Genomic DNA, 25,146 nt, shown 5'->3' on the forward strand with positions numbered 1-25,146 from the left:
ACCGTGCAGGAGAATTTTTCTTAGAGTCTAAGATTCGCACTCGTCGTTTATCAAGTATTGGATAATATTCAAGGCAACTTTTATAATTTTTATGCACCATTTTTAATCCTGTTTGAGTTGAAACGTCTCCACTAAAACTCCCTTTTCTTTTGTAATGATGCATATATCTATTGCATCTCCAGTATAAATATCTCTTTCTCCTGCGGAAGTGAAAACGTCTTTGATCAAGTCCACTGCTTCTTGCAGTGACAGTTTGGTTATTTGCTTATTCTCATATTGTTGTTTCTTTTCTACTTGGTTATCGAGAATGGGTTGAATGAGTGCTTGTCCTGTACCATTACAAACCACTTTAACCTTTTCACCGGATCCTATTGCGTCGAAACCATATACGAATCCTTGACCTTTTAAAAAAGTTAGTTACAAGTCCAAGCCAATGCATTTTGACCCCTTCTTCTCTCTTCTTACCATCTTCATCTAATCCTCCCAACACGTTGAAAGTATAATAAGGAAAGAATCTTCTGTAATATAAAGTGTTGGATAAGAGTTGTGCAGCTGAATGCAAACCAAACGGCTTGTCTTGTTGTTCTTCATATATTTTTACTCTTGCTTTGATCACTTTGTGTAAGGTTGCTGTGTCTGCAAACATTCCTGCTGTTGCTAACACCACACGATTATTCAGTATAGAATATCGACAAACGTTTCTAGTAGGAATAGCAAACCCCAAACCAAGACGTGTCGTTGCGGAGACGATACAATAGTCTTCACCTCCAATAGCAACCACTGTCCTACATATCTCACAAGTTGAGTCATATTTATACCCTCCATTTATCTATATCTTACCCTCCATTATTTTGATAGGGCATAAAGTCAGGTCTTTGTAAAGAAGCCATAGTAGCAACGACTGATGATTCCTTCCACATATGATGATATTATATATATCAATTCGTTTAGAAATTTCCTTTCAACGATTGATTATTATTATTATTATTATTAATGGCTTCCATCATTTCTTGTAAAGCTGCAGTCGCTTGGGAAGCAGGTAGACCACTTTCTATTGAACAAATTCAAGTAGATCCACCTAAGAAAGGAGAAGTAATTGTTGACTATGAGATGGTATATACTCTGATGTATTTCTATGAATAGGTTCGTATTCGTATAGTCGCTACTGCACTTTGTCATACTGACGCTTATACACTTTCTGGTAAAGACCCAGAAGGTATATTTCCTTCCATATTGGGACATGAAGGTTGTGGTGTAGTGGAATCGATTGGAGAAGGAGTAGAATCTGTAAAAGTGGGTGATCACGTCATACCTTTGTATACCCCAGAATGTGGAAAGTGCGAATATTGTCAATCGAATAGAACCAACTTGTGCCCGGTGATAAGAGCTACTCAAGGAAAGGGATATATGCCGGATGGAACAGTCCGGTTTCATTGCAAAGGAAAGGATATTCACCACTATATGGGAACGAGTACTTTTTCTGAATATACTGTCTTACCTGAAATATCTGTTGCTAAAGTGGATCCATCGGTTCCTTTTGAAAGAGCTTGTTTGTTTGGATGTGGTGTAACTACGGGTATAGGAGCAGTATTGAATACTTGTAAGGTGGAAAGAGGTAAAACTGTTGGAGTATTCGGACTTGGAGCTGTTGGACTATCCGCTATTCAAGGTGCAAGACTTGCTGGAGCTTCACGCATTGTTGCTATTGATATAAACGAAGGCAAGTTTGAGTTGGCAAAGAAGATGGGAGCAACAGATTGTGTGAATCCGAATAAATATGATAAACCTATTCAACAAGTATTGATAGAGATGACCAATGGTGGATTAGATTATACATTTGAAGCAGTAGGAAATGTCAAGTTGATGAGAGCAGCTTTGGAAGCTTGTCATCGAGGATGGGGAGAAAGTTGTATTATTGGTGTTGCTGGTGCTGGAGAAGAAATATCAACTAGGCCATTTCAGTTGGTAACTGGAAGAGTATGGAGAGGTTCAGCTTTTGGTGGTGTGAAAGGACGTTCTCAATTAGGTGGATTCCTTGAAAGATATAAACAGGGAGAAATATTTGTAGATGATTTGGTTACTGGAGAATTGCCTTTTGAAAGTATTCAACAAGCGTTTGATGATTTACACCATGGAAAGGCTATTCGGACTGTTTTGAAGTATAATCAATAAATTTGTGTGTGTGTGTGTGTTGATCTAGGAATATATATATATATTGTTTTCTATCTATTCTTTTTTCTCTCTTTCTCTCTCTCTCTCTCTCTCTCTCTATATATATATATATATATATATATATATATATATATATTGTTTCCTATCCTTTTTTTCTCTCTCTATTTCTCTCTCTCTCTCTATATATATATATATATATATATATTGTTTCCTATCTATTCTTTTTTCTCTCTTTCTCTCTCTCTCTCTCTCTCTCTCTTACACATATATATATATATATATTGTTTTCTATCTATTCTTTTTCTCTCTTTATATAGATAGCCATATTCATTTCTATCTGCCTATCCTTTTTTCTTTCTCTGTCTTTACATACATATATTTCATCTCTATCTATCTCTTTCTTCTTTAGATCCTTATATATTTATTTATTTATTCTCTCTATCCAAGTATCTTATTATGACACAAGACCAAAAGGGTAAAATCATATAGTCGAAAATAGCCAAGACAGCGAGTCTTTGGGGTGTCTATATGCCAATATTCAACCCGGGTAATATTCCACTGGTTCATTGCAACTGGTTTGGTAGAAAGTCATTATTTATTTATCAACCTAGTGAGTGTCACAAAAAGTGGAAAAGTTACAAGAGTTTCTATCCTCGTTGCTATAGAAATATTTGTTTTTATACAAGACAAAGACATATTGTTTGCGGTCCAAAGTTGTTGTGTATGTTAGATCAGAATACAAATATTCCTACGAGCAAATATAATATGATGTTGTTTTGGGGCTCGTTAGCTTTATTTGGAATATATGGGTTTATCGCACTATCGAGGAGAAAGAAACTTCAAAGGCTGCAAAGTGGTCAATCGGACTGGACCAAAGTCAAGTTGCAGACTTTTGTCCAAGCTCAAAGAGTATGCAACCCATCCAATGTGGACAATTTTCGAAAACTTGTTGTACAAAGAGGAATGGCTTGCATTGTATTAGCAGCAGGTGAAGGAAGTAGATTCAAGGCAAGCGTACCCAAAGTGATCTATCCTTTCAATGGAAAGCCTTTGGCACTTTATGCGCTAGAAGCTGCCAGAAAAGTGATTGATGGGGCTATACCAACTATATTTGTGGTAGGATATGAAAAGGAATTGGTTTTGAGGTGAGAGGATGCTTGAAGATAAGGTATCGAATGACTAACGTTGGGTGTTTGTATAGAACTTTGGGAAAACAATTGGCACACGTTACTCAAGAAACAAGAGTAAGTTTAATATTCCCGATTGGGTAACATTGTGTTGTAATAAAGGAGTTTAGATGGGAACAGGTCATGCAGTCTATTTGGTAAAGAGTGCTTTACCAAGAGACTTTTCAGGTGATGTTATTATTACTTATGCAGATAATCCTGGTGTGGATAGTTCTCTATTGGATAGATTGATCGAATGCCATAAAAGACATAAACAACAAATAGGAAAGGTAAGTCTGTTACGTGAAAATAGAAATGTCACTGAATGTGGATTATCTTAGAAATATGCAGCACTGATTCTCACCGGAAGGATGAGTTATGCTGGAGTAGGTGCCAATGCATATGGAAGAATTATTCGTGATTCGGAAGACAATGTTGTCGATATTGTGGAGAAGAAACAAATTGATCGAATGGAAGATGGTTCTTTGAAGCATTTTGGTTGTAAAGCGTTGAGTAAACAACAACTTTATCAAATAGAAGAGTTCAATTCAGGTATTGTGATAGCCCGTAGCAAACCTTATTTTGATGCATTGGGAAATATTTATGCAAGTCAGGTATGTGATTATTTGAATGAAAGAAACAAGTCATATATGTGATGTTCATCATTAGACTCGACAAGATCCACCCAAATATGAATATTATGCAACCGATTTTGTGTCCCAGTTGAGAAGCAAAGGTTTTCTGGTGAAAAGTTTTCTGATTCCTGAACAGGAAACTTGGAAATTGGAAGGTGCCAATACCGTCGAAGAATTGGATAAACTCGGAGCCAAGTTTTGGGCATTGGGTGGAAATAGATAAAGTTGTGGAATGATTGGTTTATTTAGAGGAGCAGGTGGAACCTTCGCTATTCCGTTCACTAGAAACGAAGCTTTGTAAAGAACCATCTATTTTTCCCAGTCAAATATCTTTCCTTCAAAAGTTGTTGAATCGCTTTTTTGCCCTTTTTACGAGAAGTGAGGTTGGTTCTTGCATCTTCCGGTATTGCCTTTTTCAAGGAGTCGACTATATCCAAAGTGTATCTTGTGGGCATGATGTGATTGTAGTTGATTACTCTCACAAATGCCCTGACTTTGGAACGCTTCTTTATCTTCTTTTCGCTCATCTTTCTAGTGACTTTAGCAGGATATTTTTCTATTCCAGCAATGATACAATGACCATAAGGTCGTTCTTGAGTTCCATTGTCGTAGTTTTGAACGATCACCGCTTTCCTACCCGCGTACTTGCCTCGCAAAACAACCACCACTTTACCTGGCTTCAAGCTAAACAAAGTTGTTAATCCCTTTGCAAAGTATATTATTGGGTTAACTTACAACTTGACCATAATCTTAAAATTCTTTACTGAGAAGACACACAACACAGTCCAACAGTCTACAAATCAATTAATTTCCACGACGACGAAAATTGCCGTACAGAAAATGGAAAATGAGGGTCCGCTTTCTTCAGGCTCAACGCACCCTCTTGAGGCAATCATCATCTTAAGATACTACGACTGCTCTAGAATCTATTTGATGCATCAAAGCTGGATATCTGTTGGGGTGACACTTGACAAACCAAGGTATGTATACAGCTTCCATGTCTTCTTCTGGAACTTGGTCTAAAGGAACCGTCCTTCCAAAAGTGGAACCCTCACAGTTACTTACTAAATGCTTACATTGTTCTTGGGTCATGCTATGAAAAGATTCGCTCCCATATTCAGTTCCTGTTAGTTCTTTTAATATAACAAAGGGAGGGAAGCAATAATTGGATAAATGTAGTCCTCCCAATTGATGGCTTGAAAATTGTTGACGAAAAGTTCCTTCGGAACACTGATTGGCATATCGTAAACTCGGATAGCCATATGTATATGGATGTCCCTCTACTGGCCAATCACTTTTATATGCTCGTTCCAAGTGTCCAAATGGAAACCATATACCAAAACTTAAAGGATAAGATGGATGTGGATCACAATAAATTGCCTCATATAATGCTTGTCGAGATACAATTTCATCCACAAAACCTAACATCACTATCGCATTGGAAGGTAGAAAACGACAAAATTCCAAAGCTTTCTCCCAAGATTGTTGTTCAAAGCTCCATTCTATCTTATTCCTATCACCACGAACGGCATCAAGAGGAACTTCACGGACGATATGAATAACTTTGGAACGAAATGGCAGGAATCTAGGATCATCCTTCAAGATATTCCATAGTAGAGGTTTGGGATAACCTTTATGGTCAATGTTACATTCTAATATAACGAAATGGTCTACCAACTCATTCAATTCATGAAAACGAATTTCCAAAGCATCTACTTCAAACGAAAAGAGAAAGATATCATAAACTTGGACGGGACCCTGAGGACGGAATGTTTGGCCTTTTCTACAGTGTAGTTCTGGCTTCCATTCTTTACATAACTGAGATACTGGGGAATCAGGCTGCAATAGAATTCTTTCTAAAACAGCTTTCAAAGGACCATCTCTCTCCACTTGTTCACAAAAGTCCTCTTGTCTAGAAACATATGAAGTAGAATGAGGAAAGGTGACTAGTTGACGAAGAGAGTTAACTTTCCAATGAAAGATAACCAAGAATAATGCAAGAATAGCAAACGATACCTTGACCTGCCTCTTTTGAGCTCTCATAAAAATGACTTTCATCTTGACGACATTTTTTGAATTGCTTTTTGAATTAAGCAACTGCAGCATTTTTTCCTAGCCACTTTCTTGAGGGTTCATTTACACTTGGAGAATATAATAAATAACAGTTGAATGAAAGATTCCTAAAAGATGGTTAAACAAAAGAACTTACGACAAGATAGAGTAGCTATGTAGAGCTTATGGTCACTTGAATATCTCTTCACTATCTTTGTAACAACTTGTTCGGTTCTTTTTTGGAATTTCCTATCTTGTATTCATTGACATGATGGAATATTAAGAGTCATGATTTATATTTTCACTTGCTATGTATGCCTCTCTTCACCAACTCCTTTTGCTTCAAGAATGCAAAAGCTCATATCGACATTTCTCCTTATGAAAGTTGTGATTCTTATCAACATTGTAAAGCGTTGGTGGTGAAGGCGTTGTGTTGCTCGAGAACAATTGGAGTGGCAGAGAGGAGTCTTAAGAACTTACAAAATATGAAGACACTTGTTTATTCCAAGCCTTGTTTTCTTCAAGTGGCTATTTCCTATCCACAATACTCGAGTCAAGAGGAAGAAGACTCCGCCAAGTCCTGTTTTCTTTATTTTCTTCCTGTGGGACAAACTCGTGTTTCACAGTTGCGACGCTGTTCATTCTTTTATCGGAGAAATATGAAAGCAACTTTCCTAGTACCTAAATGTTGTAGCTATACTTGGCATTGTTCTAGAGCTACTAAAAGGAACACTATCAAAACTTTTGCTTTGCCGTTGTTTCGTCTTCTTTGTGCTTCTTATATCGCTCCGAAAAAGTATCAACACCACAAAATTCGTCGTCGTATGGGTAAGAACATATCGTTTTTTATCATATCTTGTACAGTGGGTAGTTGGATTGGCCAGTTGTTTCGTTGGTTGCTGATAACATCGGTCTCGCTGCTCTCTTTGTCTCTTTCTTGTTCTGCCTCGAGTATAGACACTCAAGGATTTCGTCAACCATTTTTTAACAGATATTTGTCGGCAGAAGTCACACTTCATCCACCAGTAAGTATTGATGATTATCCTTGTGTCCACTATTCAAAGTTGATTTGAGGAGAAGTTGCCGTCGAATTGGAAGAGTCGACCAGAAGACAATGGAAAACACGATCATTTGTGTGAAAAGAGGAGATCATCTTCTTTTGTGACGGAAGCAGTGAAGGCAGTTGGTCCAAGTGTTGTACGCATCGATACGGAAAGGAAGATATCTACCGCCAATGATCCATTATTGGAGGATCCCTTTTTTAAAAAATTCTTTGGTGATGAGTTTCAACGACAACTTCCAAGAGAAAGAACAGAAAGAGGACAAGGTTCAGGATTTATTATTTCCAAGGATGGTTTGATATTGACCAATGCACATGTGGTGAAGAATGTAGAAAAAGTGACGGTAACTTTAACGGATGGAAGAGCTTATGTTGGTACTGTAAAAGGAACAGATGACTTGTTAGACTTGGCAGTCATTCGAATCGACCCCAAAGGAAGGGAGCTTCCTGTGGCTCCTTTAGGCAATTCGTCAGAGTTACAAGTGGGTGACTGGGTGATTGCGTTGGGCAACCCAGTTGGTTTGGATAATACGGTTACTCTAGGTATTGTATCATCTTTGAATCGTTCAGCAGCCGAAGTTGGAATACCTGAAAAGAAAATTGATTTTATTCAAACGGATGCTGCCATTAATCCTGGCAATTCGGGAGGTCCTTTGGTAAATGAGTTTGGTCAAGTTGTTGGTATCAATGCAGCTATTCGAGCCAATGCAGAAGGAATTGGATTCGCTATTCCCATCGACAAAGCAAAAGCAATAAGCGATGCGTTAGCAAAAGGAAAGAAAATTCAACATCCTTTTATCGGTATTCAAATGTCGACTATTACTCCCGAACTTGCAAAACAAAATAATGAAGACCCCAATGCACCTATTATTATACCAGAAGTAGAAGGAGCGCTGATTGTTAGAATCTTACCAAAGACTCCTGCAGCAGAAGCTGGTCTACGTAGATTTGATGTTATACAAGCTGTAGATGGACACAATGTGAGAAGTGCAAAGGAAGTACAATCTTATGTCGATAATGTGAAGGTTGGTCAAGTCATCCATATGAAAGTCGTACGTGGAGGAGACAAAACATTAACTGTAGCAGTGCGAACAGGAGACTTGAATAATATTAAAGAATCAAAAACAGAGCCGATATTGGAAGATGAATAAAAGAAAAAAAACTGTGCAAGATATGGTTTGAAAACTCTCATACAACAATTCCCTTTCATTCACATGTCTTCTTTTATTAGGCTACTTGCCCGTTGTGGTTTTGTGTTGTGTTGGACAAATAGGATAAAAAGAGATACACTTCACTGTTGTCGTAAAAGAAGATGGTTATGCTGTAATACAAATTCTTTGGTTTGGATGACTGAAAGGGTTGCACCACTAGTCACTTTTTGGACACCACCCGTCGACGAAGTAGTAAGGTCTTTTTCCATCTCCAGTTATAATATGTTGGCACAAGTGTACGTGAACACGAGTCAATTTCCATATTGTCCAAGACGATATCTCCGGCGCAAGCATCGACTGGCTTTAACCAAAAGCTTATTGCAAAGTTTACAAGTTGATATTCTCTGTTTGCAAGAAGTGGATTGTTATAAAGAAATAGAAACTTATCTACAAGAAAAAGGCTACAAAGGCATATTTCAACTTCGAGGCGGAATGAAAAAAGATGGTTGCGCCATTTTCTTCCAATCGGACAAGTTTGAGTTGCTAGCAGAACATAGCTGGTAAGTATCGGGTTTTCAGAGTTGATGGAGGTGTAGAGGTTTAGGCTTGTCTAGGGATTGTGACCAAGTACAGTTTCCGACACTCAAAAAATATTGTCACGAGAATTGGAATCCTTATGTGGACGAACGTCATAGACGTAACAATATTGGACAATGTGTATGGTTGAAGTGGAGAACGGAATCGGAAGTTTCTTATCACTTGTGTATTGCAAATGTACATTTATTTTGGGATCCTTTGCATGAAGATGTGAAGCTATTACAAACATTGCAAGCAGTTCATGAAATGGATGAGTTTATCCAACGTTGTAAGAGAGATGGAATGGAAGATGAAAATGTAAATGTCTTTTTAACAGGAGACTTTAATAGTTCACCAGGAACATTGATTTATAAGTTATTGACTGATGGACAAGTAGAATGGTATGGTCAGGAGATGGAACAACAATTCCGTTTATCGAAGGAACCGTTGGAACGAACGGACAACAATAATGAAATGGTGAATACGATGACCACTAGTAGGAGCGCATTGTGGACTCCTATTTTTGCACGTCATGTGATGGTTAACATTCCATTTCAGTTCAAAAGTGCTATTTGGTCTGTGTTAGGGAAGGAAATGGATTGGAGCAATCGAACAGAAAAATTCACAGACAATATTGATTATATATTTTATACTGGTACGCAGTTGAAACCCATCCAAGTCATTCCATGTCCAGAGTTGCTACAGAGATATGAACATTTCCTTCCCAATGAAAATTTTCCATCGGACCATATACCTTTAGGATGTCGATTTGAATTGGTAGAAAATAGGTGGAAGAATCACCATGATCAGATGGACAAGCAACAGTAAAAAGGATCAGCTTCAAGTTAATATCGAAGGAAGCTATAGATGGATTCTGAAGCACAGAACTATAGGAATACTATATGATTACTTGAATTTTGATATTTTTACAAAGTTGATGATAGTTACGAAATAGTACAAGTTCTTTAGAAAGTCTTACAAGTAACTAGGATAAGGACTAGTAGAAAGAAGAATATCAAAAATGAAGAATCGTAGGTTTTTTTATGATCAACTATGAGGAAAATATGAAGAGTTTTTCAGTGACATGAAACTGAAATGATGGAAAGAAATTTCAAGAACAAGCTCGAGTTGAAAATAGTTTTCAAAGCGGAATGCTATAAACTCTTATGAATAACAATAGCGGAAATTTAGTGAGAATAGAGACGTGCAGATCGAATTTGTGCCGTTTGATTTCATATGCACAGAGCAAGCACTCCAACAAAGCTAAAATCCATATCTAAGCAAAGGATCCCTGAGGGCTTCCTTTAGCTGTGAGCCCGCCCAAATCTGTGCTTTGGGATAGCAATGCATTTCCCCGCGCAAAGTGTTTCATCACTTTCATCATCCCTTTTGATTTCCTGGGACGTGCTCTTTGAGAGAATTCTTTCACCGTTACACCCACTCCCACAATTTCCAAAGTAACGTAAACTTGTGTTACCCATACACACTTGAATTATTGTCGAGTCTTCTTTCGTTGAGACTTGAATATTACGGCCTTTACTACCCCTTGATTATTGTCTAGTTCAAAAGAAAAACCCATAAGACTCGCTCCAAAGGTTACGACAAGAACGACAAGCAATACAGATAAAAAGGGGTTTTCCGGAACCTAAGGACCCTTTGGATTCATTGTTATTCTATGTGTAGTATCTTCTACTCTAGTGGATTCTATTTCATCGAGTACGAGAAACGTAATTGGCTTGTTTCTTTGGAAGATATCCAACCTTGATATAGTTATGAATTTTCCACGCGTACGAAGTATATTATGGGATCCCACCCCAGAAAAAGAAGGGGAAGATGCAACAAGTAGCAACATAGAAACCATGTTTACTATTTCGGCAGAACAATTACTTTCTTCTGAATGGGTATGGAAAACGGAAGTTGTGAATCAGTTGCGCCAAAAGTTACGAGAACGAAAGCAAGACCATTATTTTGCAACCATACGTGAAACGTGGTGTGACACTGGCAACTTGCGAATTTTTCCCCGGAAGTTGATTTTCGAGGCTGTTTCCGATAAACCTGAACAAGTCGATGACCAACAGAGAGCTAGTATCTCGTTACTAGTGAATGATCCGGAAACTGCTGTTTTTGAAAAAATGAAAGAGCAAACTTATAAACCTATGTTTCGTGGATTTTGGTTATGCGAACTTGCTAAGTATTTTCCTCCCAGAATAGAGTTGGAAGAACATGGAAACGATGTTGTGCTATGTTTAAGATTCTACATTCCAGATATTCAGTTTGTTTTCACGAAAATATCTTCACCTCGAGTACATAATATGGAAGTTCTCCATCAATGTCTAGCGAATAACCAAAAGAAGAATGAAAGCATAGAATTGTATCCCATGATAGATAACTTTGGATTCTTGTCGATGAATTCAGTTCGCAAACTATTACTATACAGCAAAGATGACCCTGATATTCTTGAAAGACAACCTGTTGTTGGCCTTTGGATGTTTGTCAAGGATAGGTTCGATCCTGCTATGCTTTGGATGGCTTGCTACGATTTCCTTTTTATGGAGGGTATTTGTGAGCGTGTACTTCAAAATGGTTCTTTTCTGATTTTGTTATATAATGGAAACCAACAGAAATACTCCATCTTATGCTGCAATTGTGAAGCCAAACTGGGAAACCAACCAAAAGGTCAACAATGGAATAGCTCAAATCCTACTCTCCTCCAAAAATTATCTCTGAAACCATTTAGTTGCCATTTTACTATTCCTGGATATAATATGAACACAGATATCGCTGGATATCTCGGACTACCAGTCAAAATATATAGATTCTTTGCTCTCAATGCCACTACTCTTGATAGACGAAAATTAACATATTCTTCGCTTGATAGAAATTCGGTGAATAAGAATTCTGAGCGCGATTGGACATGGAAAGATAATATGTCAAGTAAATCTTCTGAAGAAGACATCACTGAAGGTGAACATCGTCAAATTGTAACAAAAGCAAAAGAACAAGTAGAGAACAAAAAGCATGATGAACAACAAGACCCAACCACAAAGCAGCAACTTCAACGTTTACATGAGGAAATGGAATCCCTTAAGAAATATTTTCGCAGCCTAGGAATTGCTCCTGATTATAAAAATTATCGAGAAAGCGCCAGTCGTGGAATGAAGTCTCTACCAGGAGAAGCTTCCAAGTTTTGGAACCAAACAAGAAGACCCCGTTCTCCTTCACAAGAAGATATTTCTGAAGATAGTGTCCTCGCAAAAATGGAACTAGGCTCCGGACATATCATGTCCCCAGTCTCCTCAGCAACAGATGACGATCCAAAAAATGACTTGTTTCAACCTCTTAAGACTACTGTGCTACCAGCGTATGGAAGGCAACCAAATAATTCTTGGCTCAACAAACCTAGAGCAAAAAACCGAGTTGATGTGGCAGTTCAAGTTGATTTAAGTGAACGCAATACTAGAAGCACTTCCCAAGGTCATAATCCCACTCATACGAACCATTTAGAGACCCTTCCTAAGGAGATCGAAGAATCATTGGATAAGGTAGACGAACAAGTAGAAACTGATGATCTAAGGCCACGGGAGTATTCACATAGACGGTTGGAGCCTAGTGCGCTCCAAGAAAACTTCTTAGCTAGTCGAAGATACTCTTCCCAGTCTTCGAACAGTTTGTCACTTTCCTATGAGAACTTTAGTGGCGACACAAAAGACCTTGAGTCTGAAGCTAGAAGTCAAGGTTCATCTCAAAGTTATCACCATGAAGTACCAAGGACAACCCTAGTCAACAGCAAAAAGACGCATAAAAGTTGTGAACGGCGACACTTGAACCAGCAGGGAAGTACTAGTCAGTTGTTGACGGCTGACACTGAGCTAACTGTGCCGAAAATTATTTATGCTAGTCTCTCGGACGATGAAGACTACGACAACGGATACAGTAGTTGAACAGGCGAGTGGAAGCAATGCAGCATTTTGTATTACCAATCCAACATAGGTGTCAATAAATATTTTTCCCATGTGATTGGATGGTTCTCGAAACCAAATTTTCCCCTCAAGTACCAACAACTAGCTTGTATACATTCACTACCAAAGAGAAACTTCATACTTTATTGCCAAAGGAGAATTGTGAGAAATTGAAGAAACTTGTCAGTAGTGAGAAGGTTTGCGACTTGAATCCAAACCCATCTCACCACAAAGAAAAAGGAATCAAATGGCAATATGCAGCGTATTTAAAGGAACGCTCGATTTTTAGCGGGCTTGATTTACGCGCCAACACAATCCAAAGCCATACGAAAATCATCACATCTTTATTATTTATCACACAACGTAACAAAAGTGTACATTCCTTACGAAAGACTCCCGTTTGGTAAGACTACAGCTGGTGGTGGTGGTAGATTAGAAAGAGACAAGGGAAGTGTGGTTCCTTGTTTTGGCTGAGATGACTGTGCAGGAAGTGGCGCTTCAGTAGCATCCACCAGTCGTTCCTTGGAAATCTTGTATGAGTTCTTTCCAATAATATACTTTTCGAAATCATCATATGGCTCCTCTTCAATTCCATTAGCTTAAACAACTCATAGAAAAGAACTTTTCTTACCTTTTCTCGATAGATATTCTAAAACTTGATCAAGTACCAAGTATCCAATCTGTTTCGACAACTCATCCTTATCTAAAACTACAGGGCATTAGCTATTTCAACCTCAACCAGTCTCAAAATACCTCTTGAAGATTGGGTCTGATTAGGCTCGAAAACAGTAGGAGGTCCCAGGAAATAGAAAGGCTGGTTGCTGCCTACTTGTGAGAAGGGTGGAGGTATTTCTGTTGGAACAGGAACGTCGGTAGGTAAAGCCTCGACTGGTGAGGCTAACACTGCTGTTGGCAAGGCCACTCGGATGTTATCATTGGAACCGATATGGATCTGCAACTCTATTGTTCGACCTTGAGAAAACGACTTGGAGTCTTTCAACGGAACACGAGCAGCGTTTGGTCCCAATTGTTCTGGAGAAGGGAATAAAAGCAAGTCAGAAGGACCTGATGTGGTTGGCTCGGGTATCAAAGTTGCTAATTGTCTCATATTTGACCAAGCATCTTGCAGAGTACTATCCATTTGCTGCTCCTCTTGTAAAGAATCAAGTTGAATTTTTTCAACTAGTTTTCTAACAATACTTTCTAGATCAGCAGATGATATTGAATTTTGCTTCGCATTATATGAGTTTTGATGAATTATTTTTGGATAATGACTTCTTGTGACGATTTCGAAGTCTCCTTCCGAAGTTTCAACAAGGAGGGTTTCTCCTGTTGGAATCGGAGCAGGTGCTTCTGTTGGATCTGGAAACACAATAGCAACGGGAACGCCATTTGAAACAATTACTTGAGGAGATAGCTGAGACGAACCTGTCGCACTTGTGCTATTCTACATAGAGAAGCTTAGAAAGGTGCATGAATGCGAAACTTGTCTTCTTACTTGTACTCTGTCAGTAGATAGAATGGGTGCACAATGTACATTTTGAACTGCTAAACCTTGAAGTGATAGCAATACGATAAGTGATACAGCCACAAAGTATTTCATTACAACAAGAAAATCAATTAAAGCTCGAAGGCAAGACGCTTCCAGCTATCTTTTTAAACTCACCTTGAGAAGGAAGAAAAATGCTGCCCTCCATATTTGATTTAAATAATTGTGGAAAAAAATGCACACCAAAAAAAGCAGCAGCATTGTTCTATACCCAAATTAATCCACGCAACGATTTCATATGGCAACGTGACTATGTTTTCAATATCACGGAGACAGTCTATTTCTAAGAAAATATTGAAAAAGTCGAAGCTTTTCTAAGAAAGAATGAGAAGTCCACATGACAAGGAAACATTGAGCTGCAATATGCTGCGACTGCCTGAAAGTGAAATTTTATTTAAATAGTACCTCATATTCTACAGTCTCTTACAACCGGATATAGGCAGTTTTATACAGAATGACTTGTGAATATTTACAACAAATGGTCAAACTAGAAAACAGAAAATTCCAACTCACAAGTTGTTGTCAACAGTTGAACAGAGGCTAGAACTAGACTCCTTGCGACATAGTGTGCACTAAAAAACCCACAACAGGTTCTTACTATCTCCGTTGTTCCTTTTATATTAAGGTTAGCTAGTGATTCATTTACATTTCTTATTATTGTGTCCATACAAATAATGGTGTGACCCAAAATTTTCTTTCTAGAAAAGATTCTTCCCAGCGGGTTTCTTATCCGTGTGTGTCGAAAAGCAGCATTGCAGCTCACTTGGGTTACTTTACAACAACTCGACTAGCTTTTTTGACACTTTTTTGGGTCCTTTTAAAAGCTTTGAATACTGTCACTTTTAGACATTACTTGTAACTAGTTTTTGTCGTGATAACTACCTACTGGGAAATTGCAACCAATAGCAGCGTGCCATTTTATGTATTTGCCAAAACTGATAAGCTAATTCGGATAATTATATTGGTCAACTATACTTTTGTGAATGGGAAACAGTCCTTCTTCTGCAGTTTGGGACTTCAACTCAAATAGACCACTTGGGCAATACATACGAAGGTCTGAAAGCAGTTTGAGGTTTCCAATCGCTACTGAGGATCAAGCTGGTAACTCAAGGCGAAGTAGTGGTTCAACAAGAGCCAATTCAGCGTCTGGTCGTAGCTCAAACACTGGCGTTTCCCGACATGTTCCAAGGAGAGTAACTCGTCGAAACCGCAGTCCCTCACATCATTCAGTCCATAGAGCAAGTAGGACTTCAAGAGTTGCTTTAGAAAGATTGATGGCAGAAACTAGACGAATGCATCATAGTGGTGATGGAGGAGAGAACAAGTGGACGGAAACAAAAGTGAAGCAAATGGTGGATTCTAAGTCGTTGGCTCCTCGTGACAGAGGCACTGACGAACCTATAGGGGAGAACTTGGATGAATGTCCTATCTGTTTTGCATATTTTCCTATGTTGAATACAACTTGTTGTTGTAACAAAGTAAGCATCATTTTCCAATTATTTTTTTTATATTTAGTTGTTATAGGCTCTGTGTACCAATTGTTTCTTGCATATTCAGAGGCATGGTAAACGGAAGAGTTGTCCTTTTTGTAATCGGCCCAAATTAGAAGTCATGTTCTTTGGTCCTCGAACGGATGAAGAGCGTTTTCTAGAGTATGTAGAGGACATATCTTTAGAGTTGAGAAAGAGAGCAAGTTTGAAAGATGAAACGGAATGTGTGTCCAAAAAAGATGCTGTTTTACAAACTGATGATAATTTTATTCAGTTCGATTCAGAGGAAGACAAAAGAAGTTCATCTTTGTCTCATTTGAGTTCTTCTTTATTGGAAAGAGTCCGGAATAGACTAGTTTTGTCGAATAATTCCGATTATTACGAGACAAAGGGTTTATCCCTTCAAAATGTTTGCAATATTCTCCAGCAAGAAGAAATTTCAGAGGAAGACTTGGCTGTCATTATAGCCTTGCATCGTTCATATATGGAACACAAATCCAAAAGCAGGGAGAGTTCAACGGAGAAGAAAGGTAATTTTTCTTTGTACTTATTTTTGAGCATGAATAGATATGATGTTGTAGATGAATCACTTGGTGGAAGTTCACATTCAGAACACCTAGTGGATATGGATGAAGACGACTCTAGTTTTCTTGATATATTTTCACTTTCTGGTTCGAGTAGCCATCTTTACAAGCCATCTTTGTCCACATCTTGTCCAACTCATTTCAATCAGCTCAATCAGACACGTTGTAGTGAGGATAGCGTTGCAACTGGGAATTCGTCATCCCGTCTGGTGGATATAGAAGATCCAGAAAGGTCCGAGTCTACCACATTTTACTTGGATGTACCTCCGATATCTCCCAGTCTACATTTTATGTCTAAAAGTCAGTCGAGTGAAACACAGGAATGATTGAACTTGTAGACAAAAGTCATATATATATATATATATCGATGTACAAACAGTTGTAGAAACCAATGTTTTCCTTATAAAACGATTGTAATTTTAGTGGTACTTCAAATCCATGAATGGAAATGTTGGTGGTTGGTGGTGAAGATGCAACGAGAGTCTACCAACTGTATCACTTCCACTTCTCCTACAACTAACAACGATACTTACTCCACAAGTTGGTTAGTCAAGTTACAAAACTGGTTTGCCTCATGGAAGCCACGAAAAACGTCACTAGTTCAACCTCCCATTTATTGTCAACAAATTGCAGAGTCTGAAACAAAACTGTTTGAAATGTTCGTACAACAACGGTGGGAACGTCGTTTTGTTGAGCTACCTAACGGAGAATTGATGAATACGGTGATATTAGGAGACCATGATAAACCTTGCTTAGTACTCACCCCAGGTTAGGAGTATCTTCTTTGCCATTGACTTGTTTGAATTTCTGTAGGCTATTGTTCAGGTATTGGTGTGTTTGCTAGAAATTTGGATACTCTATCTCAACACTTTAGAGTATATTGTGTTGACTGGCTGGGATGTGGTGCTTCTTCCAAGCCAAAGTTTCCTTTGAAAGGAACAGTTGAACAAGCCGAGTCTTATTTTGTGGATAGTTTGGAACTGTGGAGACAACAAATGGGAGATAGTTTATCAAAGCCTTTTATCCTGGTGGGACATAGTTTAGGTGGATATTTATCTGCTGTTTATGCCAGCAAATATCCTGAAAATGTAGAACGTTTAGTATTACTGAGTCCAGTAGGAATACCTCACGCACCAGAACAACAAACTTCATTATCATCGCCTTCACAAGCGTCCAGTGCTCAGCCTATGAAAGATGATGAAAGAGTACAGCAATATAGAAGGAAATATCGACATTGGATAGCACTGTTTACTTGGTTTTGGAAACATGATATTACTCCTCACTCTGTTTTGAGAGTCACAGGTCCCTATTTTGGTCGTTGGTTGACTATGAAATATGCCCATCGTCGTTTTCAACATTGCTTACCTGAAGCAGCTCGTGTACAAGTTGCAGAATATGTTTATGAAATGTGTGTGAGAGGAACGCCTAGTGGAGAATATGCTTTGAATGCTATTTTGCTTCCTGGTGCTTGGGCAAAACAACCTTTATGTGATCGTTGGGATAAAGTTCGAGTACCAACGATATTCATTTATGGTGAACAGGATTGGATGGACTATCGTGCTGCACTGGCATTGAAACAACAATACAATTCCTTTATTACGGATATTCGAAGAGTACCTTTTGCTGGTCATTATCTATTTTTGGAAAATCCTCAGGACTTTCACAAACAATTTTTGGAAGCTTTGAATAGTACAACGTTATCTCATGAAGAGTCAACTACTTGAATGGAAATAGATTCTTCTTGATCAACTCCTAAATAGGAGTCGCAAATTAAATATAAAATATATTCATGACTACCTATTTCGTTAGGTGCCATCCATTCTAACTTGACTTGGTTACTCTTTCCACCTCCTTTAATGACCAAACGCTTAATAGCAACCAGAGTTTGACTACTTCCCAACTCGCCTACTAATAACCACCAACTTTCTTCTTTCTTTTCTGGAAAACGAGTACTATAAGCAATGGGATGATCGGCAACCTCTTCCGTTGTCTCTTCTTCTTCTTCTCGTGTTAATTGGGCAACTAAACGAATAGTGGAACCAGGATAAACCACCTCTGATGAAGAGCTTTCTTCACAAATAAGCTGAAAACTCAAATCAACGTTGGGATAAGCTGCACAAGCGTCAACAATATCCGCAATCTGTTGCCTACTCAAACCTTGCAATGACTGTCTACGTTGTTCATCTTCCATTTCCATAAAATCAAAAACGCTTTCAACTCCCATCTCCTTCAACTGATCACAACGCTCCTTATCCATATGTGGCAACTGCAGAAGCAAAGAATCTCTTTCCCACATTCCTTGAATAATCATTTGACACGTTTCCATTGCTGCCAATGCTGCCTTCAAATAACCAGCAGAACTAATAACATCCACCAAGGCTTGAATCAATCGAGGTGCACCAGCTATAACTACTTCCCTATCTTCTGCTAATTCTCCTTTTAATGGAATTCTAGAAAAATGAGACTGGAAAAGAATATGAGTTTTCACATGGGGATCTGCATATCTTACAACTCCTCCACTACTTCCAATAGGAGCATATGGTGCATGACTAGCTATCTTTCTCAAAACTTCATCTTCACCTACTCTTATGGGTACCGTATAATATTCAGATGCTGAAGATAATACTTCAAGAAGACCTCTTAAACGAATCTTTTCACTTATACTCGATGCAAATAATTCTACAGTAGTATAACGTATATAATAAAATGCCGCTATCATACCCAAATTAAGTGGACCTATTGCAGTATCTGCATCTTCCTTTCTACTTGGCATCTCGTCAGTCATCTCTTCATCTTGCTTCTCTTCAAAACCTTCTAAAGCAACACATTTGCAATTCTCCAATTCATTTAAAGCATTATCAATACATTCTGATAAATGGTCACTGATATGTTTCGGAGTTGCCCCAGTTATTCCATAGTAATTGGGATTTTGTGCCAATCGTCGATAATACAAAGTCCATGTAATCAAGTCTACAGCATCTTGCTTCGTTTCTACAATATGCGATGCAACTTCTGCATTTAACAAGTCCGCCAGAATCATATCTAAATGAGACTCCACAGGCAGAGGATCTTTTAAGAATTTTTGATAATATTCTTTGCTCGAAGGATCCGTCAATATAACACATGTACCACTGACATCTTCTAGTGGTCTACCTGCACGTCCCATCATACGCATAATATCGGCAACTGCATAATCTGAACGTCTCAATGCATCACTATAACCACCAACGCTACTAGAGCCTCCAGCTCCACCAAATGAAGTTCCAGCGATAATCACTGTTTGTGCACATACTGAAGACGTCCATGTAAAAGCTTCAGTAGTGATTAGCAGTCGACAAGCACCTGTTCCGAATAATTTTTCGACGAGTTTTTGGTCATAGTTATCCATCGACTCATGACAGAACAATATTCCCATAGACATACATTCTTTAAGAGATGAACTTTTCACCTCCTGCTTTAAGGGTTCTATATCTTGTTGAGATAAACTAAGGAAGTCAAGTTGCTGTGTAGATAGATTATATATCAATTCTGTCGCAAGTGCCCTCGTTAGTCTACGAGAAGGGACAAAAATAATGACAGAAGACGCAGTGTTGTTCCAATACTTCCTTAGTAATGATGAAATAGGACGAACCATTGCTGCTGCTGCAGCTGAGACTGAACCGCTAAATGCATCCAATCCAAATCCAAATCCTGTTCCTCCAAACTCATTTGATTGAATATGAGTAACTAGAGGTATAGGTCGAGCACTATGATGAAAAGTGAAAATATACTGGGAAGGTACAAATAGCCAATCACCCAAATCTCTGGCATTCGCAATGGGATCTGAAAGACCAATCATTCGACAAGGTTTTCCTCCCGCCGCTGAGACTTGATGAGACATGAGACGCATTCTTGAACAAGAAATTTCCATTGCCACACCATTTACTGCATTTCTATTACCAATACCACCCCCAATTCCACAACTTACCAAATGTAAGTCGTCAATAATGAATAGAGAAACTTGACGAACTGCTTTGCGATGTTTCCACCTACGAGAAAGGGCATCCCAACGCTCCGGCGTGGCAATCAACACTGAACCTGGAACCGCCAAATAGCCAAGATCAATGGTGGACTCCCCCGTCATATAATGTACTGAAAACCCTAATACTTGGGCTAATCCCAAATTCAACTCTTCCAAACGACGTTGTGCCAAATCTTCTTTGGCTACGACATAAACTGCCGTCGCAGCAGGATCTAAAGCAAAAAGTCTGCCCAGTGCAAGTTCTATTAGGACCAATCTGCCCGAACCAGGAGGAGAAGCAACGAAAATATTTTCATTTGTCTTAAATATAGCCGCAAATGTTTGGGTTTGTATTGGATTGAAATGTTCAAATGACTTTGAAAAATGAGCTTCCAATCCACTCAAAACATACCACATGGCTTCAGTTTCTTTTTCGAGAGGAGAACGAAATGCACTATATACAGACAAAGGTTGCATATCCAAAAGATCTGTAAAAGGAGAAAATTTGGATGGAAGAATAAGATGCTTAAAGGAAACTGGCAATGTGACTTCAGGAGATATCCATCGATCACTAATACATCGTATGAAGTATTGGGGAGGTAAAGGATCCAAAACTGGGACAATAAAGGCTACAGTATGTTCCTCTTGGCTTAAACTTGCACGAAGATAAAAAGGCTCTACATGCAATAAGTTCTCTCCATCAGGATCCTCGACCCATATCCAAAAAGGTTCTCCTGCACCATGAACCTTGGAATCAAAAAGAAAATCCGGAGTCAACGTCAATTCCATGCGAATCGTTGAGCGAGTTATGGGTTGAACATGAACCGCCAGTTCCATTCTGGGCAATAAATGCAAAAGACGATGAATCGTCTTACCATCCTTAGGACTTCGGAACAGCTCTCCCAACTCGGCAGGAGATAAATCCAAGTACTGTTCGATTTCCAAATCCGTTTTTCTTTCAATTCGCTTCAATACTTCTTCAGGAAGATGCGAAGAGAACTGTCGAAGAGGCGTATGCGAATGTGGCCAAATTCGTCGATCAATCGCTTTTGCTAAATTCAAACAACGAAGAGATACTTGAGCATATCTACGACGTAAGGAAATTTCAAATAGTGCTCTTGCAAGTCTTCCAGCCGATTGTGAAATGAAAACAGCATCAGCAGCTAAAGCTAGACCTTCCAATTTCAATTTGGAAATATAACTTTGTAACAAAACATTCGCTTTTGCAGTTGGCTCATCTAAAGACTCTTTGATGGGAATAGGAGTCCGTTCCGCTAATCTTTCGAGCTCAAGTTTCTCTTCTTCTCTTACTCTCATAAAGCAAAATTCACTCGACAAAGTAATTAGTCTACATATATCTACTTCAGTTAAATTCAAAGATATATTTTCCGAATAGATTGTGGCAGTATGGTAAGTTACATAATAACGAGCAGCTACTCTTCCTAAATCTGTGGGCTGTATACTTCCGGAACGTTTTTCATATCTTATCAGGCCAGCATTATCTAAAGTTACAGCTGCCGAATGTACTAATTGAAGACGTCTCTGTTTCAAGGTTGGGTCCTGTTTCACCAACTCTGGAGTGATTCCATATAAAACGGGATTCTTTAACATTCTTACAAACAAATAAGTATAACTCAACCAGTCTGCACAGTCTTCCAAGTCATGCACTGTTCCCAAAGCAATTTCAGCATTCATAAAGTCAGCCAAACGTGCAATCATCTGACTTTCGATAGGGAGCTGCGTATTCAGCAAAGACAAATAATACTGTAGTTCATTTGCAGATGTAATGATAATACCTTTGCCTGAAGTATCGTACTGAGGTCTACCCGCTCTTCCCATCATTTGCATAACATCCATCGCTGACAGTTCCGTCCATTTAGCCTTTTCCGGAGAATAGACTTGAGTTCCTTTAATGATAACTGTATGTGCAGGTAAATTAACACCCCAAGCAAGGGTTGCCGTACTCACTAGGCAACGAATGTGTCCATCAGCAAACAAGTCTTCGACCAAGGTTCGATCACTTCTAGTCAAGCCTGCGTGATGAATAGCGAATCCATGAGTTAAGAGTCCTGCCAACTGTTGATTCTTTACGTTTTCCAGTTCAGACTTGATTATTTCCGCAGAAGCAGAACCTGGAGTTAAAAATGAGTCAAATATATTCTCTTGAACAGCCATGTCTCTAAAATAACTGGCAGTTTTCGCCGTTTCCTTTCGAGAATGAACGAAAACCAATATCTGTTGATGTTGTGACGCGCCTCCCATTATTTCTTGTTTCACCTTTTGATAAGCAATTTCATTCATTGCTTGATATCTTTTCAATGCACTTTTCACAGTTACTCCTACAAATTCTTGCTGCAAAGGAACAGGCCGATATGAATTGTCAAAGTAAAATAGGCCAACATTGGGATCTACTTTCATAAACACACTAACATCGTGGTAATTTGGCAAAGTAGCAGAAAGACCAACAAGGCGACAATTCCAGTTGGATGTTTCCATCGACCGAATAGTTCGTGCAACAATAGACTCCAAGACGGGACCTAAATGAAATCATATTAGAAAATCCCATCCTTTCCACCTCAAAGTTCTTACCTCTTTCATCATGCAACAGATGAATTTCGTCGATAATCAAAAGTTTCACATAATCTACTACAGCTCTTTCTCCTGTCTTTCTGGTTACAATATCCCACTTTTCAGGTGTTGTCACAATGACGGATGTTTCCATGATTTCCTTCCATGTCATACTCACATCTCCCGTCAATTCATGGACCGTTAAACCTAAGTAAGATAACCTCCTATCCAAATTGCCAACCACTTCTGCAACAAGTGCTTTCATTGGAGCTACATAAACTGCTTTGAATGACTCAAGACTTTCGTCTCCTTCCTCCAAAGCTTGACTGATTAACCTTAAAATACTCAGAACTGCAACATTGGTTTTGCCAGAACCCGTTGGGGCACATAACAATAAATTCTCATCGCTCTCAAAAGCAGCTTTGTACAATTGAGACTGAATACGGTTGAGTGAACGCATGCCTTTGAACGCCTCACGAGCCCACTCCGGAAGTTGTTCAATTGGAACCAACTTCTCATCTCCCGAGACAGGCTTTGATTTGGGAGCAGGAACATAAACTTCTTCATAATCCTTTTTCTGAACTCTGACAGAACCTTTTGGAAGCTCTACCTTTGCAATGGACATAAAATGTGAACCTCCTTGAAGTGCAAGAGATTCTAAGTCGACAACAGGTAATATATTACTATCAGAATTCAATGCAGAACGTTCTCTATCATGTTTCATGGTAGCTTTCGTATCCAACATGCGCTTATCCTCTTGCATTACATTGTCTTCACTTACAAGTTCCTCTAAGATTCCAGACAATTGAGGATCATCCTTCATCTTTCCTTGCAATATCTTGCGCTCGTCCTCACTTGATGATAAAGCTAGCTTTGTGCAATAAACTATTTTCCAACGATTGATAAGCAACTTTTTTACCAACTCAAATTTATCAAAGCCCAGCAAAAGCACAAGTTGATTTTCACACTCTCTAATATTCATACTTTCATCCGAAAGAATGCGAAAAACTTGTTCTGCCACTTGGCGACTCTTATCCACATCTGAATAGTGCTTCACCAAACTTCGCTGTAACCAGTAACCGTCAATCTCACGGACGTGAACATAATATCTCGACTCGGCGTTGTCCTTCGTATCTATTTCACTTGGGACGTTTGTAGATTCTAGAGTAGAGTCTATATTTGCTTCGTCCCCTTCTCCCTCATTTTCATAATCGTCGTCATCTAAAACAACCAACTCGACCAAATTGCTCTCAGTTTCATTTTCTTCATCTTCAAAAACAACTGCCACGCCAAGATCTTCGTCCATGGTTTGTCCCGCAGCAGTTTCTTCCTCTGTTTGAAACTGGTCCTCTTCCTTACCGTAATCCGTGATAGAACGGGAGATATTGGAAAGTTCTGCAAAACTGTCTGCATCCATTTCACCGATAAGTTCTTTTACGTCTTCTATCTTTTGTTCCTCCTTAACAAAGTACGTCAGTAAAATATCAAACAACAACCTCAAGTATCGCAATATATCAGAAAATTGGAAAACGGTTCCTCACACTGTAAATATCGGAACAGGTCTGTATTGTTTCATCCTTCAAGCGATACTAAAGGCGTTAAGGAAAAAAACTCACCGTTGTCTTTTGCTCCTTTAATATCGCAAGCACTTCATTTGCAGCTCCATGCAAGACGTCCTGTGGCTGGTCACCAATTCTTTTGGTTATAAAATCGAGTAAATATTCATAAGCAACTCGTGTTTCGGAAGTCGTTGGTCTGTAAACTCCCAACTCCAAGTCGCGAGCAGCTGCAATCACGTCACCGTAGTCCCCCGTGAGGTTTCTAGCTTCTTTTCTTCTCTTCTTATCTGCAAATATTCCTCTATTCTGCATACTTTTACTTTTTTGTAGTCGCTGCAGCCTCTCTTCAAGTTCTGGCGCCCTTTCGTGACTAACTCTGTCTCCCATGCGTCCTTTCAACTCGCTCACTTTTAAAGGTTCAACTTCACCAGTAGGTTCCGAGGGATCCCTTCTTCTTCTTTCTGTCTGGGCCAGAACAAGGTTGGCGTTGGCAGCATAGTCATATTGTTTTAACCGTGACAACTCGTCTGCCATAACTTTGAAATGCTACGCCCCAAAACGAGCACAGCAAATTCCTAAAAAAGTTTGGGCGGTTGGTCATGTTGAAGCATCCCGAGTATCCCTG

General features: G+C 38.9%; 12 protein-coding genes across 12 annotated transcripts; 7 read left to right on the forward strand and 5 right to left on the reverse strand.

Annotated features, from left to right (window-relative positions):
* Position 1: 1 nt before the first annotated feature.
* Positions 2-956, reverse strand: Gasu_38030 (20S proteasome subunit beta 6). The gene is made up of 3 exons (XM_005705217.1): positions 841-956; positions 466-785; positions 2-401 (listed from the first exon to the last, which is right to left on the reverse strand). Exons 1-3 carry the CDS (start codon positions 918-920, stop codon positions 103-105), a joined length of 699 nt encoding a protein of 232 aa, XP_005705274.1. The 5' UTR covers positions 921-956; the 3' UTR covers positions 2-102.
* A 10-nt stretch (positions 957-966) lies between these two features.
* Gasu_38040 (alcohol dehydrogenase (zinc-containing)) lies at positions 967-2,222 on the forward strand. Its single transcript, XM_005705218.1, has 2 exons — positions 967-1,092; positions 1,144-2,222. Exons 1-2 carry the CDS (start codon positions 994-996, stop codon positions 2,170-2,172), a joined length of 1,128 nt encoding a protein of 375 aa, XP_005705275.1. The 5' UTR covers positions 967-993; the 3' UTR covers positions 2,173-2,222.
* Positions 2,223-2,576: 354 nt separating this feature from the next.
* Positions 2,577-4,177, forward strand: Gasu_38050 (UDP-N-acetylglucosamine pyrophosphorylase). The gene is made up of 6 exons (XM_005705219.1): positions 2,577-3,317; positions 3,374-3,416; positions 3,470-3,628; positions 3,680-3,952; positions 4,008-4,074; positions 4,110-4,177. The coding sequence occupies exons 1-6, from the start codon at positions 2,701-2,703 to the stop codon at positions 4,154-4,156; spliced, it is 1,206 nt and encodes a 401-aa protein (XP_005705276.1). The 5' UTR covers positions 2,577-2,700; the 3' UTR covers positions 4,157-4,177.
* A 21-nt stretch (positions 4,178-4,198) lies between these two features.
* On the reverse strand, positions 4,199-4,796 carry Gasu_38060 (60S ribosomal protein L27e). The gene is made up of 2 exons (XM_005705220.1): positions 4,709-4,796; positions 4,199-4,657 (listed from the first exon to the last, which is right to left on the reverse strand). The coding sequence occupies exons 1-2, from the start codon at positions 4,717-4,719 to the stop codon at positions 4,255-4,257; spliced, it is 414 nt and encodes a 137-aa protein (XP_005705277.1). The 5' UTR covers positions 4,720-4,796; the 3' UTR covers positions 4,199-4,254.
* A 21-nt stretch (positions 4,797-4,817) lies between these two features.
* Gasu_38070 (beta-1,4-mannosyl-glycoprotein beta-1,4-N-acetylglucosaminyltransferase) lies at positions 4,818-6,056 on the reverse strand. Its single transcript, XM_005705221.1, has one exon. It carries the CDS (start codon positions 6,014-6,016, stop codon positions 4,874-4,876), a length of 1,143 nt encoding a protein of 380 aa, XP_005705278.1. The 5' UTR covers positions 6,017-6,056; the 3' UTR covers positions 4,818-4,873.
* A 330-nt stretch (positions 6,057-6,386) lies between these two features.
* Positions 6,387-8,379, forward strand: Gasu_38080 (serine-type endopeptidase). Its single transcript, XM_005705222.1, has 2 exons — positions 6,387-7,050; positions 7,100-8,379. The coding sequence occupies exons 1-2, from the start codon at positions 6,511-6,513 to the stop codon at positions 8,234-8,236; spliced, it is 1,677 nt and encodes a 558-aa protein (XP_005705279.1). The 5' UTR covers positions 6,387-6,510; the 3' UTR covers positions 8,237-8,379.
* Positions 8,380-8,416: 37 nt separating this feature from the next.
* On the forward strand, positions 8,417-10,037 carry Gasu_38090 (CCR4-NOT transcription complex subunit 6). Its single transcript, XM_005705223.1, has 2 exons — positions 8,417-8,796; positions 8,851-10,037. Exons 1-2 carry the CDS (start codon positions 8,432-8,434, stop codon positions 9,638-9,640), a joined length of 1,155 nt encoding a protein of 384 aa, XP_005705280.1. The 5' UTR covers positions 8,417-8,431; the 3' UTR covers positions 9,641-10,037.
* A 429-nt stretch (positions 10,038-10,466) lies between these two features.
* Gasu_38100 (uncharacterized protein) lies at positions 10,467-12,828 on the forward strand. Its single transcript, XM_005705224.1, has one exon. The coding sequence runs from the start codon at positions 10,585-10,587 to the stop codon at positions 12,751-12,753; it is 2,169 nt and encodes a 722-aa protein (XP_005705281.1). The 5' UTR covers positions 10,467-10,584; the 3' UTR covers positions 12,754-12,828.
* Positions 12,829-12,898: 70 nt separating this feature from the next.
* On the reverse strand, positions 12,899-15,036 carry Gasu_38110 (uncharacterized protein). Its single transcript, XM_005705225.1, has 5 exons — positions 14,532-15,036; positions 14,270-14,462; positions 13,525-14,218; positions 13,403-13,480; positions 12,899-13,354 (listed from the first exon to the last, which is right to left on the reverse strand). The coding sequence occupies exons 2-5, from the start codon at positions 14,372-14,374 to the stop codon at positions 13,155-13,157; spliced, it is 1,077 nt and encodes a 358-aa protein (XP_005705282.1). The 5' UTR covers positions 14,375-14,462; positions 14,532-15,036; the 3' UTR covers positions 12,899-13,154.
* Positions 15,037-15,276: 240 nt separating this feature from the next.
* Positions 15,277-16,816, forward strand: Gasu_38120 (uncharacterized protein). Its single transcript, XM_005705226.1, has 3 exons — positions 15,277-15,798; positions 15,845-16,340; positions 16,392-16,816. The coding sequence occupies exons 1-3, from the start codon at positions 15,304-15,306 to the stop codon at positions 16,718-16,720; spliced, it is 1,320 nt and encodes a 439-aa protein (XP_005705283.1). The 5' UTR covers positions 15,277-15,303; the 3' UTR covers positions 16,721-16,816.
* A 10-nt stretch (positions 16,817-16,826) lies between these two features.
* Positions 16,827-18,190, forward strand: Gasu_38130 (hydrolase, alpha/beta fold family protein). The gene is made up of 2 exons (XM_005705227.1): positions 16,827-17,162; positions 17,208-18,190. The coding sequence occupies exons 1-2, from the start codon at positions 16,865-16,867 to the stop codon at positions 18,116-18,118; spliced, it is 1,209 nt and encodes a 402-aa protein (XP_005705284.1). The 5' UTR covers positions 16,827-16,864; the 3' UTR covers positions 18,119-18,190.
* Position 18,191: 1 nt separating this feature from the next.
* Gasu_38140 (ATP-dependent RNA helicase) lies at positions 18,192-25,106 on the reverse strand. The gene is made up of 4 exons (XM_005705228.1): positions 24,579-25,106; positions 22,984-24,421; positions 18,311-22,931; positions 18,192-18,261 (listed from the first exon to the last, which is right to left on the reverse strand). The coding sequence occupies exons 1-4, from the start codon at positions 25,053-25,055 to the stop codon at positions 18,216-18,218; spliced, it is 6,582 nt and encodes a 2,193-aa protein (XP_005705285.1). The 5' UTR covers positions 25,056-25,106; the 3' UTR covers positions 18,192-18,215.
* Between the last annotated feature and the right edge of the window lie 40 nt (positions 25,107-25,146).

This window comes from Galdieria sulphuraria (genome assembly GCF_000341285.1).
Source record: "Galdieria sulphuraria unplaced genomic scaffold scaf_32, whole genome shotgun sequence".
NCBI lineage: Eukaryota > Rhodophyta > Bangiophyceae > Galdieriales > Galdieriaceae > Galdieria > Galdieria sulphuraria.

Coding starts and splice junctions, on each gene's coding strand:
- Gasu_38030 (XM_005705217.1), bottom strand. CDS start 920: ATGTGGAAGGAATCATCAGTCGTTGCTACTATGGCTTCTTTACAAAGA. Junction 786..840: donor CCCTATCAAAATAATGGAGG/GTAAGATATAGA, acceptor TGAGATATGTAG/GACAGTGGTTGCTATTGGAG. Junction 402..465: donor GGGAGGATTAGATGAAGATG/GTAAGAAGAGAG, acceptor CTTTTTTAAAAG/GTCAAGGATTCGTATATGGT.
- Gasu_38040 (XM_005705218.1), top strand. CDS start 994: ATGGCTTCCATCATTTCTTGTAAAGCTGCAGTCGCTTGGGAAGCAGGT. Junction 1,093..1,143: donor ATCCACCTAAGAAAGGAGAA/GTAATTGTTGAC, acceptor TTCTATGAATAG/GTTCGTATTCGTATAGTCGC.
- Gasu_38050 (XM_005705219.1), top strand. CDS start 2,701: ATGCCAATATTCAACCCGGGTAATATTCCACTGGTTCATTGCAACTGG. Junction 3,629..3,679: donor ATAAACAACAAATAGGAAAG/GTAAGTCTGTTA, acceptor GGATTATCTTAG/AAATATGCAGCACTGATTCT. Junction 3,953..4,007: donor GAAATATTTATGCAAGTCAG/GTATGTGATTAT, acceptor GTTCATCATTAG/ACTCGACAAGATCCACCCAA.
- Gasu_38070 (XM_005705221.1), bottom strand. CDS start 6,016: ATGAGAGCTCAAAAGAGGCAGGTCAAGGTATCGTTTGCTATTCTTGCA.
- Gasu_38080 (XM_005705222.1), top strand. CDS start 6,511: ATGAAGACACTTGTTTATTCCAAGCCTTGTTTTCTTCAAGTGGCTATT. Junction 7,051..7,099: donor AAGTCACACTTCATCCACCA/GTAAGTATTGAT, acceptor AGTTGATTTGAG/GAGAAGTTGCCGTCGAATTG.
- Gasu_38090 (XM_005705223.1), top strand. CDS start 8,432: ATGACTGAAAGGGTTGCACCACTAGTCACTTTTTGGACACCACCCGTC. Junction 8,797..8,850: donor TTGCTAGCAGAACATAGCTG/GTAAGTATCGGG, acceptor AGGCTTGTCTAG/GGATTGTGACCAAGTACAGT.
- Gasu_38100 (XM_005705224.1), top strand. CDS start 10,585: ATGAATTTTCCACGCGTACGAAGTATATTATGGGATCCCACCCCAGAA.
- Gasu_38110 (XM_005705225.1), bottom strand. CDS start 14,374: ATGAAATACTTTGTGGCTGTATCACTTATCGTATTGCTATCACTTCAA. Junction 14,219..14,269: donor TATCTACTGACAGAGTACAA/GTAAGAAGACAA, acceptor TTCTCTATGTAG/AATAGCACAAGTGCGACAGG. Junction 13,481..13,524: donor TCAGACCCAATCTTCAAGAG/GTATTTTGAGAC, acceptor AATGCCCTGTAG/TTTTAGATAAGGATGAGTTG.
- Gasu_38120 (XM_005705226.1), top strand. CDS start 15,304: ATGGGAAACAGTCCTTCTTCTGCAGTTTGGGACTTCAACTCAAATAGA. Junction 15,799..15,844: donor CAACTTGTTGTTGTAACAAA/GTAAGCATCATT, acceptor TAGTTGTTATAG/GCTCTGTGTACCAATTGTTT. Junction 16,341..16,391: donor GAGTTCAACGGAGAAGAAAG/GTAATTTTTCTT, acceptor ATGATGTTGTAG/ATGAATCACTTGGTGGAAGT.
- Gasu_38130 (XM_005705227.1), top strand. CDS start 16,865: ATGCAACGAGAGTCTACCAACTGTATCACTTCCACTTCTCCTACAACT. Junction 17,163..17,207: donor TTGCTTAGTACTCACCCCAG/GTTAGGAGTATC, acceptor GAATTTCTGTAG/GCTATTGTTCAGGTATTGGT.
- Gasu_38140 (XM_005705228.1), bottom strand. CDS start 25,055: ATGGCAGACGAGTTGTCACGGTTAAAACAATATGACTATGCTGCCAAC. Junction 24,422..24,578: donor TAAAGGAGCAAAAGACAACG/GTGAGTTTTTTT, acceptor TACTTTGTTAAG/GAGGAACAAAAGATAGAAGA. Junction 18,262..18,310: donor AAGAAAGAAGAAAGTTGGTG/GTTATTAGTAGG, acceptor GTTGCTATTAAG/CGTTTGGTCATTAAAGGAGG.